Source organism: Lolium perenne, chromosome 1 (assembly GCF_019359855.2).
Source record: "Lolium perenne isolate Kyuss_39 chromosome 1, Kyuss_2.0, whole genome shotgun sequence".
NCBI lineage: Eukaryota > Viridiplantae > Streptophyta > Magnoliopsida > Poales > Poaceae > Lolium > Lolium perenne.
The window spans coordinates 152185304-152199678 of record NC_067244.2 but is presented as its reverse complement, the minus strand read 5'-3'; the positions used below and the strand labels follow the sequence as shown (position 1 = coordinate 152199678).

The following is a 14375-nucleotide window of genomic DNA, read 5'->3' as shown; positions in this document are numbered from 1 at the left end:
AATTAATATTATCAAGTAACATAGGACCATCATCTAGAGCTTTATCATAAATATTTGCTACGCAAAATTCTTTAGTACCATGCATTTCGACATCAGGCACAAACAAAGCATTATCATAAGATTTATCAAAGTAGCATGGATTATCATAAATAACAGTAGCATAATTATTCTCACAAGTATTACTCATAGGTACTATTTCAAGAGAATCCACAGGAACATAACATTCAACCTCTTTCGGTAAGCATGGAGGACAATCAAATAATGTAAGAGATAAAGAGTTACTCTCATTATAAGGTTGGCATGGGTAGCTAATCCATTCTTCCTCCTTTTGTTCGTCGCTCTCCTCTTCTTTTTCATCCAATGAGCTTTCAGGTTCATCAATTTCCTCCTCTTTTTCATCCAATGAGCTTTCAGGTTCATCAATTTCTTCTTCCACCGGTTCCTGCAAATTGTGAGTGCATTCTTGTGCATTAATGTGTCTCTCTTTATAATCAAGGATATAAGGATTCCTACTGTAGCATTCTATGCAAGAATTAAGGATAGTAGAGACATAATCTTTAAGGTCCTTACAAATAGCACAAGTTTCATAATTCTCAACCATGAAGGATTCTATCTCGGAGGCTCCCATAAATAAGACAAATTGTTCTACCTCTTCGAACCCATAATGAATATAGCAATTCCGATTATAGCTCTTAATAAAAAATTCCTCACTAAAGCCACATTGAAATTTAAGATGTTTAGTATCCTGTTGAGAGCAACAGTTTATATCATGGCGTCTAAGCAAGATTCTAGCAATTGTATTCAATTTTTCTATCATAGCACTCATTACTTTACCAGTTCTTGATTCTCTATAACAATTATAACATTCCATAAGCTCCAAGTAGGTTGTTGGTTCTCCCATGACAGCAGTTTTTAATTTTTCGGTTTTTCAAATTTTTATGGATTTTTGGGTATATGAGGAAAATAAAACAAAACTGAAATAAACTAGACAAAAGTAAACTAAGCAAAGTAATACTAGACAGAAATAAACTAAGCACAAATAAACTAGGCAAAAGTAAACTAAGCAAAACGAAATAAAACAAATTAAAAACAGAGAGAGAGGTAGAGTGTACTCCCCAGGTGAACTTATGAGTAGAGCTATGCCTCCCCGGCAACGGCGCCAGAAAACAGTCTTGATGACCCACAAGTATAGGGGATCGCGATAGTCTTCGAGGGAAGTAAAACCCAAATTTATTGATTCGACACAAGGGGAGGTAAAGAATACTTATAAGCCTTAACAACTGAGTTGTCAATTCAGCTGCACCTGGAAAAGCACTAGCAACAGGGGTGATGTGAAAGTAGCAGTAATATGAGAGCAATAGTAACATGAATAACAAAGTAATAGCAATATGAGAGCAATGGCACCAGAAGATAGTTGATACTACTTCCAATGACATGTAGAACAAGTATATGATGATGAGAGATGGACCGGGGTTCCCAGCGATCTACACTAGTGGTAACTCTCCAATAAGTGACAAGTGTTGGGTGAACAAATTACAGTTGGGCAATTGATAGGAATCAAAGCATTAAGATAGAACATCAGGCTTATTAATTATGTAGGCATGTTTTCTGTATATAGTCGTACGTGCTCGCAATGAGAAACTTGCACAACATCTTTTGTCCTACCAGCCGGTGGCAGCCGGGCCTCAAGGGAAACTACTGGATATTAAGGTACTCCTTTTAATAGAGTACCGGAGCAAAGCATTAACACTCCGTGAAAACATGTGATCCTCACATCACTACCATCCCCTCCGGTTGTCCCGATTTCTGTCACTTCGGGGCCATTGGTTCCGGACAGTGACATGTGCATACAACTTGTAGATACAATCTAAGCAACAAGTATAGAGCTCAAATCTAAGATCATGCCACTCGGGCCCTAGTGACAAGCATTAAGAATAACAAGATTGCAGCAACAATAACTTCACAAACTTTATAGATAGACTAATCATAATGTATCATCCATCGGATCCCAACAAACACAACACCGATTACATCAGATGAATCTCAATCATGTAAGGTAGCTCATGAGACCATTGTATTGAAGTACACGGGGGAGAGTATACCGACATAGCTACTGCTAGAACCCGTAGTCCATGGGGGAACTACTCACGGAGCATGATGGAGGCGGTGGCATCGATGGAGATGGCTTCCGGGGGCACTTCCTCGTCCCGGCAGGGTGCCGGGACAGAGACTTCTGTCCCCCGAATTGGAGTTTCGCGATGGCGGCGGCGCCCCTGGAGTCTTTCTGGAGTTTCGTCAATTGGTACGGTGTTTTTAGGTCGAAAGGGATTTTATAGGCGAAGAGGCGGCGCGAGGGGGCACTGGGGTGCCTCACCCTAGTGGCGCGGGCCCGAGCTTGGCCGCGCCGCCATAGGGTGTGGTGGCCCTCTCGGCCCCTCTCCGACTCTTCTTCGGTGTTCGAGCCTTCGGGAAAAATAGGAGGTTTGGCGTTGATTTCGTCCAATTACGATAATATAGACCGATCAGCCTTTCTTTAACCAAAAACGCAGAAAACAGAACTGCACCGTGGCATCTCGTTAATAGGTTAGTTCCGGAAAATGCATGAAATCATCATAAAGTGCAAGCAAAACATGTAAGTATTGTCATAAAACAAGCATGGAACGACAGAAATTATGGATACGTCGGGGACGTATCAAGCCTTGGTGCGACGGCCACAAGTATCAATCTATTGTGCATCCTACCTAGCCTCACTGACTCCATCCCTGGATGTTAATATTTGTTTCAACCGACAAAGTATGAGGCACGCTATTTAATTCGTACTACTTGTCTTCTATTTGAGTTCGCACTTCTTAATTGCATTGGCCGATGATTAAAATGTTCGGTCACTTGTACACTCCGGGGCGGGGCCAGTGAGGCTTGGTGTGATGGCCACAAATATCAATCTATTGTGCATCCTACCTAGCCTCACTGACCCCATCCCTGTATGTTATTATTTATTTCGACCAACAAAGTATGAGGCACATGCTATTTAGTTCATACTACTTGTCTCTTATTTGAGTTGGCACTTGTTCATTGCATTGGTACTAACGTTTTACTTGTCTTGTGAATGGAGATGCCGACGACATATGTCGTGTACAAGGGGAGGGTTCCTGGAGTCTACGATGACTGGGAGGACTGTCGGAGACAGGTGCACCGTTTCAGCGGCAACAACTACAAGGGATACCCCACTAGGGTGGAGGCGGAAGGAAGATACGCCCGTTATCTAGCGGGAGAGATGAGGGACATGAGGAGGAACCGGATGAAGACCATGGCCTTCGTGATGATGGTCATCATGACCATGTTGGTCATGTTCTATGTGATTGTAGTTTAGGTTAGGACCTACATTGTGAGGTGTATGACGATACTTGTGACGATTATGTACCAAGACTTCTAACTTTGTGAAACTTCGTCGTTCGGTGTTGCATATGCACATGTGTTGTATGAATCAACATTCCGAAACGAGACTTGCGTATTTGTGTATTAATACCGAAATGAAACTTGGCTCTCTATGTGCTTCTCATATTGCATGTAATGCTGTATAAATATGAACTGCGTTGTAAATATATACTGCTGTTAAATTTGTATTGTAATATGCTGGAAAAAACTGAAAAAAGAATTTTCGAATTTATTTCCGGCGCACCTAAATGACCTACTGCCGGCGCACGTGGCATGCGCCAGTGCTGGAAGCACTACTGCCGGCGCAGCTGATGGTGCGCCGGTGAAACTTGTCCTTTGCCGGCGAAGCTTCTATGGCGCGCCGGCAGTATTCATCTATCGCCGGCGCACTGCCTGGTGCGCCGGCAGTGGCCATTTATCACCGGCGCGTTCGCACCGGCGGGCTCGTGGTGCGCCGGCAATGGGCCTTTTAGGTTCGCCGGCGGTAGGCCTTTTCCTAGTAGTGTATGATGGGTTGCAGCCACCGGCGTAGGAGTGTATGGTAGAGCCCAGCACTGTCGTCGTGGTCGGGGTCCACCTTGAAATCTACAGGAATAATGGGACCGACGTGGACCCAGGGTCGGCGCATGCAACAACGGGTGGGTGTTCGAGGTAGCGGAGGAACATGATTGGCTAGACCTTATACCGGGCCTCACACCATAGGAAGTGTGGACGAGAACATGACTCGGTTGGCACCAAGGTTAAGATCTCTTATGGGTAAAGCAACACACCTCTGCAGAGTGTAAAGAACCGTGAGCTGTCACTCCCTGTTCCGGGATATGGAACTGCGAACGCGGCCGGAAAGGAGCTCCATGAAGTTCTAGTAAACCGGTGAAGGCTGACAGACGTAGTTCTTCTGAATAAAAGCAACCTTTTGAAGAAATGGTTATGAAAACTTGCATTGGTATTAGACTTTCTGGTCTACTGCTGTAGCTAGTGCATTAAACACCTCTTTCCTATAATGAACTTGTTGAGTACGCTCGTACTCATCCCACTCTTAAATCCCCTGCTTAGATATGGAGGCATCGAAGGAGGATCCACAGTGCAACTCGAAGGCCGAGGAGTCAACAACTACTTCAAGAGACAGGACCCTGTCGGAAGCGATCGAGATATCACATCCAACAAGGAGAAAACCTAGTTTAGCTATAGAAGGGAACTAGCTTCCTAAACCTAGCTCCTATTTAGCTAGAATCTATTCATAGCCTCTATAGCTAGTCAAATACTCTACAAATAGAGTTCGTGATAGGATTAGACTACGAGTCATTCTTCTGGAGTTTATTTGCAGTTTTACCTCATTGTAAAGTATGAGGCTGTGATGATCTTATGTAACTGAGTCGATGTTGTAATTCTATAGACATGCCTTGGACCCGCATATGTTTCTGTTGTACCACTCTGAGCGATATAATACTAGTGGAACTGTGTTTCATTGGTGTTATATCAGACTTGCATACTACACCATGCAGTGGTATGCCGGGTCACCACAGGTGGTGAGGCTGGAGTTGGTAAAAGTCCAGAAAACTGCGGAAGAAATCAGAAGCAGGAAGGCCCAAGCCGCACTCGAAGTGAGCGAGAAAGACAACGAACTCACCGGGCCGGAGTGCCGGTTCGATCTCGTCGCCGGGAAGCCGGCAGGATACTCCTTCCGGTATCCTCCTGGACCGGTAAAGCCAGTCGATCTCATGTTGTGTGACGTCGGAGCCTTTCCAGGCTCCGCGTGTGATACCGGAAAGATCTATTCCGGGAGCTTGGCTAGTGCTGCCGGCCTCTTGATCGTTGCCGGCATCGGTTTCCATCCGGGCAAGGTCAGCAGTCAGCCCGTCGGAAGCTTCGCTTTGACGGCTACTAGAGGAGGACACGGAAAGAGACTCGTCGCTAGACATATGAATCTACCCGGAAAAACAGGTTTCCCAAGATCTACCCTTGCGCGAAGATCTACGAGTAAGAGAAAAAGCAAAAGAAAATAGGAAGTAAATATTCTACCGGCCCAAGATCTAAAAAGCAAAGAAGAGAGGGATGAATGCGAATCGAGCCTAACCTGAGGCGGCGGAGATGTTGAGGAAGGAGGTCGCCGGTGGAGCGGCGAGCTCGCAGTTATCGAGGAAGTCCGGCGAAGAAGAAGCGGAGAAGAGCTCGACGGAGCACGAATGGTGCGGCCGCAACGGACGCGCTGTGAGGAATCTCTGCACAACGAAGCTTGGCGAGGGTCGACGGAGCGGCGGCGGAAGTTCGCCGGGCGGCGAAGCTCGGGCGGAGAACGGAAGCGGCGAGGGCGCGAGAGGGCGAAGAGCTCTTTGCGCGCGAGGGAGTTAAGAGTGCGAAGAAAGGAGGAAGAAGGAGCGGTTTCCCCCTTTATAAGAAGAGGAGATAATGGGCTGGAAACCGCTGGGCCGCGGCGGTTCGCTTCGTGGGCCGCCACGTGGCGCGAGGATACACGCGCGGAAAATAAAAAGCCACAGGGAGGCCACACGGATCCGGAACGGCAGCCAGGATCCGGTGTGCCGCAGTTAATGCGGGCGCAGAAGCCGAAGGGAAGTGACCCCTGACACTAGCGCGTCAGGTACAGTGCGCATGTCACTGACAGGCACTGTACCCAAGAAATTCTCGACTTCGCCGAGGAGAGATTTAATGTCTAAGATACCGGAGAATAAGATACCGGAACATACCTTACAAAGAGAGAGAAGACGTGAGTCCGGCAAAGATGCCGGGATCCAAGCTGGACACCGGAAAGATTAAACCGGTACCTTGAGATATGTGAACCTGGCATGGTCTGTTGGATAGAATCCACCGGACTATACCAGCTTCGGGGACTAATGTTGGGGCGATGACCTCCGGTATGCCAAAGGCATGCCAAACCGGATGGTTTGAGCCATCAAGATACCGGTTTAATGTTTATACCGGAGGATAAAGTTAAGTGTTTGGCTAAGTAGAGCTAAGCCGGTATCCCCAAGAGGGGTATACCGGAACCGGGTAAAGAAGACACCGGGCTACCGGTAAGAAGAGCATGTCGGCAAGACTGGTCAAAGATTCTCTTTAGAGCTAGAGGACAAAGATGAGCAAAGCAAAGTAGCTTTAAATGAAGCCCTGGCGCCAAAGAGGAGAATGACGCTGAAAGAAGCCGGAGGACGTCAGCCTCCCTGATTAAAGAAGACCCCGGCATCATCTATGATTAAAGTAGCTTTGTAAAGTTGTTTGTCCAGTCAAAGATGCCATTAGGGTTTTTTTGCCCTGTAAGCCACCCTCTCCCCTATATAAGGAGAGGGGGCACTACCCTTTGGGGACGACGAACCTTGTATGCAAAAACCTGTATCCTGTGGAGATCAATGAAGAGAAAGATCTAGAGCAGAGTTCTTCCTTGTGTGTTTCTTCTTCTACCTTTGTCTTTGGCTGAGTTCTTGAGGAAACCATCCGGAAGTTCATCCAATCTAATCACAAACCCTCCCTCGAATCCTCTTGCGCCCATTCGGCCCCAACTTAAGCCATCCCATGGCATCTGCTCGTTCACCACGACGACAGTCATTACTTGTGAGACACTCTCCAGAACTTAAATAATTCAGAACTTCCATTCAGTCCGAAAACCATGCCAAATTTCCATCCAGGCTGCTAGTAATTGATACATATCCCAGAATACTTGCGCAATTTTTGTTAGAGGTATTCGGTTCTTCAAAAAAAAAAAGATAACTCATCTTGTCCTGTAAAAAACCGGCCATCCGAAACAAAGTAGAAGCCCTAGTGTAATGTATGATGGACATAATTTGTTAGCTCAAAAAGAAGGTAGCACTTAAGCGAGGGTTATAGAAGGAAGTAAAGAGCTTCAGCATCATCATCCGTTGTTTCATTACATCATGGTATCATTACATAGTTGCTTGCCGCTTGACAGTTCTAACGAAGTTTCACAAACAGATACAAGTTATAGCTGAAGATAGCTCAGATTCTCCTTGTGGATCAACAAAGACCAGCATGCTGTAGCACCTACAGTAAACTTGCAATTCCGGTTTCTAACCAGCCAAGCTACGGAGCTTGAAAGAACTTCTGCAGCATGTATTGAATGGAACATATGCTTCTCATTCTGGCCTTAATAGTTTCGGGCAGCTCAGTCGGACATTAACTGGATAAGTCGGTTGTCTGCAAAACAAATGCTGAGAAATCAGTCACCCTAAATAAGCTGCTTGTGCAAGAAAGAAAATATTAACATGGCCATCAAGTTTCTTGATGCATCCATACAAGAGCATTTAGTTCTCAGTTTCACACTGTAACTGCTTCATAAATACATTTCATAAGAACTGAGGTGCCTAACGTCTTGATTATGAATACTAAATCTCATAAGAACTGATGTGCCTAATTTCTTGATTATGAACACTAAATCTCATAAGAGCTTGGGTTCATAATCACAGGGTATGATGTAAATGTATCTTACATCAGCTACTCAAGTCTGGATGGTGAACTCATATCAGTCTTGATGGCTTGTTATATCTTGCATATGACATTACATCAAACAAGAGCAATTCTTTCATGTAAACCCCCTACGTAAATTGTACACACAAGGTTTGATTGACATACGATGCTTATGTTTCAGATTTATTAGTACAAATAGTATTTAAGTTGTCTTTAAGTTATTTACTTGTTCAGAAGAATGATTAAGAAACCCCGAACAAGTCTGAAGGTAATTTCCTCTGGAGCTATTGGGAGAATTGATTGTAGGACAGCAACGCAACAGTTCTGAACTCCAAACGAGAAGTCTCTATTATATTTTTCAGAGATGTACATGACACTACCCTGATATATTCCCCGCAGCATCTCAAACACTAAAATCTCATAAGAACTGAGGTGCCTAACGTCTTAGATAATTTATTGTTTACATATCAAAATTAGATTTTTTCGGTTCCATATTCACATCCAATTGCCCTCACCACTGTTTTTGCGAGTTAGGGCAAAATTATACCAACAGAATCAATTATATCGGGAATACAAGATAATATTTTCGGGAACCTGATGGTCTTGAATGCACACTCGCTATCATGGTCAAAGTCACATCTTCTCCGCTCGAATGACTCAGACATTGCGACACACACATGTATCCGACAACTTTAATTAGCTAGTGGCATTTTCTTATTACTCTTGTACCCTATTTATTTGTTTCTTATTGTATTTTTTCTGAATTACTTGAGCTCAAATTTCTTTTGCAGTTATGAAATGCATGCAATGCTTAACAATCAGTAGTTCACACATATATGGTTATCACCAAAACTATGGTTCGATATAAACTGCTCCCCAGCCAGCGTGATCTCACCAATAGTAGGTTAAACCTAGCAACATATCAGTCTCGCTTAAGTATTAACAAAAAAAAATTGAACTCATTATTATAGCATGATAACTTAAATTAGTATAAATGTGGGGTTTTACAGAATCCAATTTCATAAAAAAATAATCTATGGATCCATCATAATTCATAAACTATAATATCAAGGGTAGTCTAAAATAGTGAATAAATCTAACAAAGACGAAATCTATATAGCCATGGCAAGATGTCATCACCAATCACGAATTAACAGAAAGTAATATACAGAGTACAAACGCATAAGGAAGGAGCCTCAGCTAATCCATGTTGGCAGAATACATTTTGAGAGTCATAGTACATTACCGCATCTGGTAGCTCCTGCCAAACTTAGTTGCCTGTCATTTATTTATTTTGAGAGGTGATGGACTAAGCTGATCCCGCCTGCAAGTGATTGCACCGTTAACGTCATTCAAATATTCAATGCTATAACATGCTAGAGTAACTTGCAATGACTTATACCAGTAGTGACAAAATCTATATATAGCCATGGCAAGATATCATCAGCAGTTAATAACAAGTATTATGCAGAGAGTACAAATAAAATTATCCAGAGTAGTTTAAGTCGAGCGCTCACCTTGTTGCGTAGCAAAGAGGGAGGCCACGCCATGATGTACGGATAGTAGAACTTGGATCTAGTGATTCGGCAGAGCCTTTGCATTTCCCTTGTTTCAATGCAAAATGATAGGAGCCAGTTAGGAGGCTCTTTCTGACAAATAGTCAAATACACAAAGCCACCGACAATCGCCACGACCCTAACGTTGAGCAAAGGAACTTCATCGATCATGTTTAGAGCAAGATCGTCAAACGCATCCACCATATGAAATGTCCTGTTCCACATCCATTTATCGACGCCGTGGTCACCAGCTCTTGGGACCAAAACATCAATCAGAAGGTTAGACACGCAAACCAAGCAGAGCCTCCCGTCCCTGGTCTCCCCTAAGACACCCGAATGCCCAGTCGGCGGCATGTGAGCTTGAGAGAATTGCATTGATGCAGTGTCCAGCACAGGGATATAGTCTTGGCGGCCTGAACATGCCCAGTAAACAAGCCCGTTCCTGACTAGCTCTACATTGTCAGCATCCTGGAGCCTCCACGGTGTTGGGGAAATCTGCCACTCCCTGGTGTCCGGTGACAAGACGGCGATCTGCTTTCCCCCGTGTTTGGGGACGCAGAGCACGCGAAACGACCGGTCGTCGGCTTCGGAGGGGATCACGTGGAACTCAGCTTCAGTATATTCGGAGTCTCCGCTGAACACCTCATCGGGCGGGCCGGGGAAGAGATGCAGGGCCCCTGTGAGGGGATCGTAGACGGCCACCTTCTTGGTGTTCCATTGCGGCGTGACGAGAAGGACGTACCCATCGCGGCACGCAGACATTGACCATTCGGCCACGGGGCCGTCCTCGTCTTCGACACCTTCTTCGTCTTCAGCATCCTCGCCGTCGTCCTTTTTGACGTCGATGGCATCGGGAAGACGGGTAAGGAAGACATCGAGGCCGCGGAGGGCGGCGGCGTGGTCAGGGTCGGAGCGGCGGCCGGGGAGAAGGACGGGCGCGAAGGTGGACATGGGGGTGTCGTCGTCGACGAGGAATGCGCCGAGGATGGTGGGCGAGTGGAGGTCGCGGAAGCGGCGGCGGAATGAGGGGGACGAACGGACGGCGCGGAGGAAAGCGGGGCAGGCGAAAGCGGCGCGGACGAGGCTCGGGAGGGAGGGGAGGCGGAGAAGCACCTCGCGCAGGAGGTCGTCGCTGAGGGCGAGTATGGTGGTAGGAGCGGACTGACGGGAGCTCTTCTTCAGCGGCGGGGCCATGGCGAGCGGTGGCGGTGGCGGCGGCGGCGGCGGCGGCAATGGGAAAGAGGGGGCTGCTCGTTTTCAGCGGCGCCAGGGGACAGGGGAGCATATTTTATTTGATGAGAGAGATGAAGTGTGCAGAAGAAGGAACCTGCAAAAACGGAAGAAGACGAAAACCACGGACATTGTTGTTCACCTTCAGCTATCCTCGCTCGAAAAAAAATTCTCCGTTATCCTTCCTCTTTTAGCCTTCCCGCTTCCAAATTATACCGAGTTAAATGGACGCGCCAAACTGTGATTTGTTTGCAATATGTTTCCATGCAAGAAAATTGTTTCAACCGTAATAATTTGCATGTGATTTGTTTCTGAAGTTCCACATTATCATGGCGGGAAAAGTCAGAAGTTTTCCGAGTGTATGTTAAGAAGATAGTCATAAAAGGCGGTTGCCGTGACGGGGCTGTGAACCGCAGACGCAATAGCTACGTCCTATGTGTCATAAAATGATTCTCTAATGTTGATTTTATATTATAACCTAGTTCCTCTTGAACCATGTAGTCGAACTACGAACCTAAAATTATATTATTAGAGCTAAAATTGCCACAAAAAAATTCTCCATCCTGGGGTCTCTAATCAAAAGAACCTTATTATGTTTTCTTGATCTTATGTGTTGTATTATTGGATTTTTTTCTACATGGTCCTGCAACAACGCGTGAGGTGTCATCTAGTATGTATAGGCCCATGAACCGCATGCCGCAACATTTTATTGCATTAGAGATGAAGAGGCATGGCGACATCGAGTGAGGATGGTAGCCGCCGCGCCGGGTTTGGCCACGACTAGAGGGGTGGCAGTGTGGTGGCATCTTGAGATCCACCACACCGAGTAACGGAGCTGGCACTGGGAGTAGGGCAGTTATGGGGTTAGGAGAGCATGCGAAGGGTGGTGCAAGGATGATACCTCCTGACGTGGGATTGGGAGTTGGACACTGCTCACGGTGGTGGGCAGCTGAGATGCAACAACGGTGCAAAAAAGTGGCAGCGGCACAAGCTCTCATTGCGGAAGGAGGGAAGCAGTGTGGGGCATTAATCTGTACGAAGGGGAATAATGAGTGGTGGGGAATGCTATTGGCGGGATAATAAAGCGGTGGTGCCTGGTGGCCCCTGAGGACACGTGTGCGTGCGAAGAACCGGACGACGCAAGCACGCGATCCTCTGAGGGAAAGGGACTGGAGAAGACAACGATAGATGCACTATGACTTGGGCATGCATTTTATATTTATGCAATTTCAATTTTTTTTTCAAAATGGGAACCCAACCCTTAGCTGCCGTATCTTTATTTATTTATTTTAATATTGCACGAACATGGTATTGACCTTGAGGACTCTTGACTCTGATACCATATAGTATTGATTCACGAGCCAACTATTTTAAAAGTCTTAACTGATAAAAAGGGACTAGGCAATATATGTATATCTCAACATATAACATGTACAACCGCCATCAGCCGATTGCACCAAGGGTCCATAGACAGTGGCGGAGCGTGGCGCAAAACAAAGGGAGGGCCAATTGCTTGTAAAGCTAAGAAAATTGCACGCAATTCTTGCAAAAGTGTAACCAAATAAACAGAAAAATAACCATATAAAGATATACTGATGCTATATATAATATGTTCACATAAATATATAATACCATATTGGAGCAGTAAATGGAGCAGTGATTCAGATTTAATACTCCAAAGTAAAATATGATCTACCAAAATACAAGCAAACTAATCTAGATATGGGAGTTTGATACTAACTACAGAGTCGCTCTCCTGTTCTTGCGAGCCTTGAATTCCGCCATGATATCTTCATAGCTATATTGTGCAGCAATTTCTCGTTCTACTTGTACCAGCAAACTATTTGCAAGATAATTATCTTCCATCTTGTTGTGCAATCTTGTCTTGATAATTTTCAAGCTAGAGAATGCACGCTCAGCACTAGCGGTCGAAACCGGGAGAGTAATAAGCAAGGGAAGCATTCTATCAAGAAAATTGTAGATCATGTGACGTCTTGTGACAACAAGGCAGCGACAAAGTGCAGTAATTGTTGAAATCTTCTTCAAATCTTCACTGTTGGAAGCATCATGAGCAAAATGATTCAACTGGTGCTCTAATCCAAATTAATGTCTATGTGCTGCTAAAAAACCCTATGAATCTATGATGATTCTCTAGTTTCAGATCAGCAAGGGGATTAAACACTCCATGACATAATTCATTGCATACCTTGGTCGATTACTCGATTTGGTTCTGCACTAGTAATGAGTAATGGCCACGCCGGGCGGACGGCGCCATGGGCTCTAACCACCATTCATACCACGATCTGAAAATTTGAGGGAGAACCATAGAGCTGCTAGCTAGGAGATGGGGATTTGTCACAGACAAGAAGAAATAGAGAGCAGCTAGCTCTCCTAGCGTGGGGATTTGAGCAAGATCTAGAAAGGGGATTTGTGGAGGCAAAACCTATACACCGACCAGGTCGGTGCCTACCGGCCACCGCACACCTCCTGGTCGGGTATGGGCCAGGCCCATTTTTAGCTGTTTAGCCTGCAGTTCGTTTTTTTCTTTTACTTTTTTCTTTTCTGGTTTCTTTTTTCTGTTTTCTTTTCTTTTTTCTGTTTTCGGTTTTGTTTATATTTTTTCAGATTCGAAAATTTTAAATTTCGAAAATTGTTCAAGTTGAGAAAATGTTTAAATTTTAAAATCGTTCAAATCTGAAAACCGTTCAATTTTGAAAACTGTTCAAATTCAAAAACCGTTCAATTATTAAATTTGTTCAAATTTGAAAACTATTCTAATATGAAAATCGTTCAGATTCGAAAATTGTTCAAATATAAAATTTGTTCAAATTCAGAAATTTGAATTTAAAAATTGTTCAAATCGAAAGAAAAAAAGCTGTTCAGATCTGAAACCGTGATCATGGGCCGGGCCCAACAACGACCGAGGGTGTGCGGTCCGTCGCTTCCCACCGAGCAGGTCGGTGTAAAGCACACCCCATTTGTGGAGACGGCCAGACGGGAGAATTGGAGCTAATCCAGACGAACGCAGCTTATACGAAGACAAGTACAGGAGGAGTCGGTCCAGTTCTGCCGAATGCACGAATGGGCTTGGGCCAGATATAGTAGTAATTTTTTTTTGCACTTTCAGAAGACTGGGCTGGAGCCCAGTATGGTATCCACAACGCTCCGTCAGTGTCCATAGGTCCCCATTGCTCCGCGGAAAGGAGGTAGGACCACATGTAAATCGATGAGGAAACTCCAGGTATAACACTATAACCTGAAGAAAATTTGAATTTGCGGCCCTGTTAAAAATTACATCATTTTGGCAATTCCATATTGCTAAAATCAAAGCACACGCTCCTACTTGGATTCTAGCTTTAGTTTCTTTTTATCAATCTCATTTAGCCAATTTCCAAACAAATTAGTAAAATTAGCAGGAGAAAGAATGTTATATGTGAAGTTTTCTACTCTCCAAACTAGACAGGAGAAAGTTCAAGAAATAAAAAGATGGTTGGTTGTTTCATGTGATGTGAGTCACAAAACACACATGTAGTTCACCCATCTTTTTACAAGATTGTTGTTAGGATATACTAAATGAGTACACCAGCGGACATAGTCTCATTGATGAGTACATCCCATCTATTGATACAACTGTTGTACCTACAACCACACAAATACAAGAACCAATCACTCGAGCTCGTGACAAATATCTTAACTGTCAGATACTTTCATTTCTTGAAACCA

The 14375-nt window shown here is 44.7% G+C and overlaps 1 protein-coding gene across 4 annotated transcripts in view; it reads right to left on the bottom strand.

Moving 5' to 3' along the window:
• The window catches only part of LOC127307745 (uncharacterized), a 219147-nt gene that overhangs the window by 109164 nt on the left and 95608 nt on the right, over positions 1-14375 (bottom strand). Inside the window, exons 1-3 of one of the 4 annotated variants that reach the window (XR_011743483.1) lie at positions 9384-11872; positions 9145-9190; positions 7444-7596 (exon numbers count right to left, since the gene is read on the bottom strand). Coding sequence is in view for 1 of the 4 variants with exons in the window: in XM_051338505.2 (XP_051194465.1) it covers positions 9176-9190; positions 9384-10616 (1248 nt within the window). In the remaining 3 variants the exon portion in view is untranslated. Of the gene's footprint in view, positions 1-7263; positions 7597-9112; positions 9191-9383; positions 11874-14375 lie in introns of those variants that run through there. The other 3 variants (XR_007855816.2, XM_051338505.2, XR_011743484.1) reach the window with 3 other exon arrangements.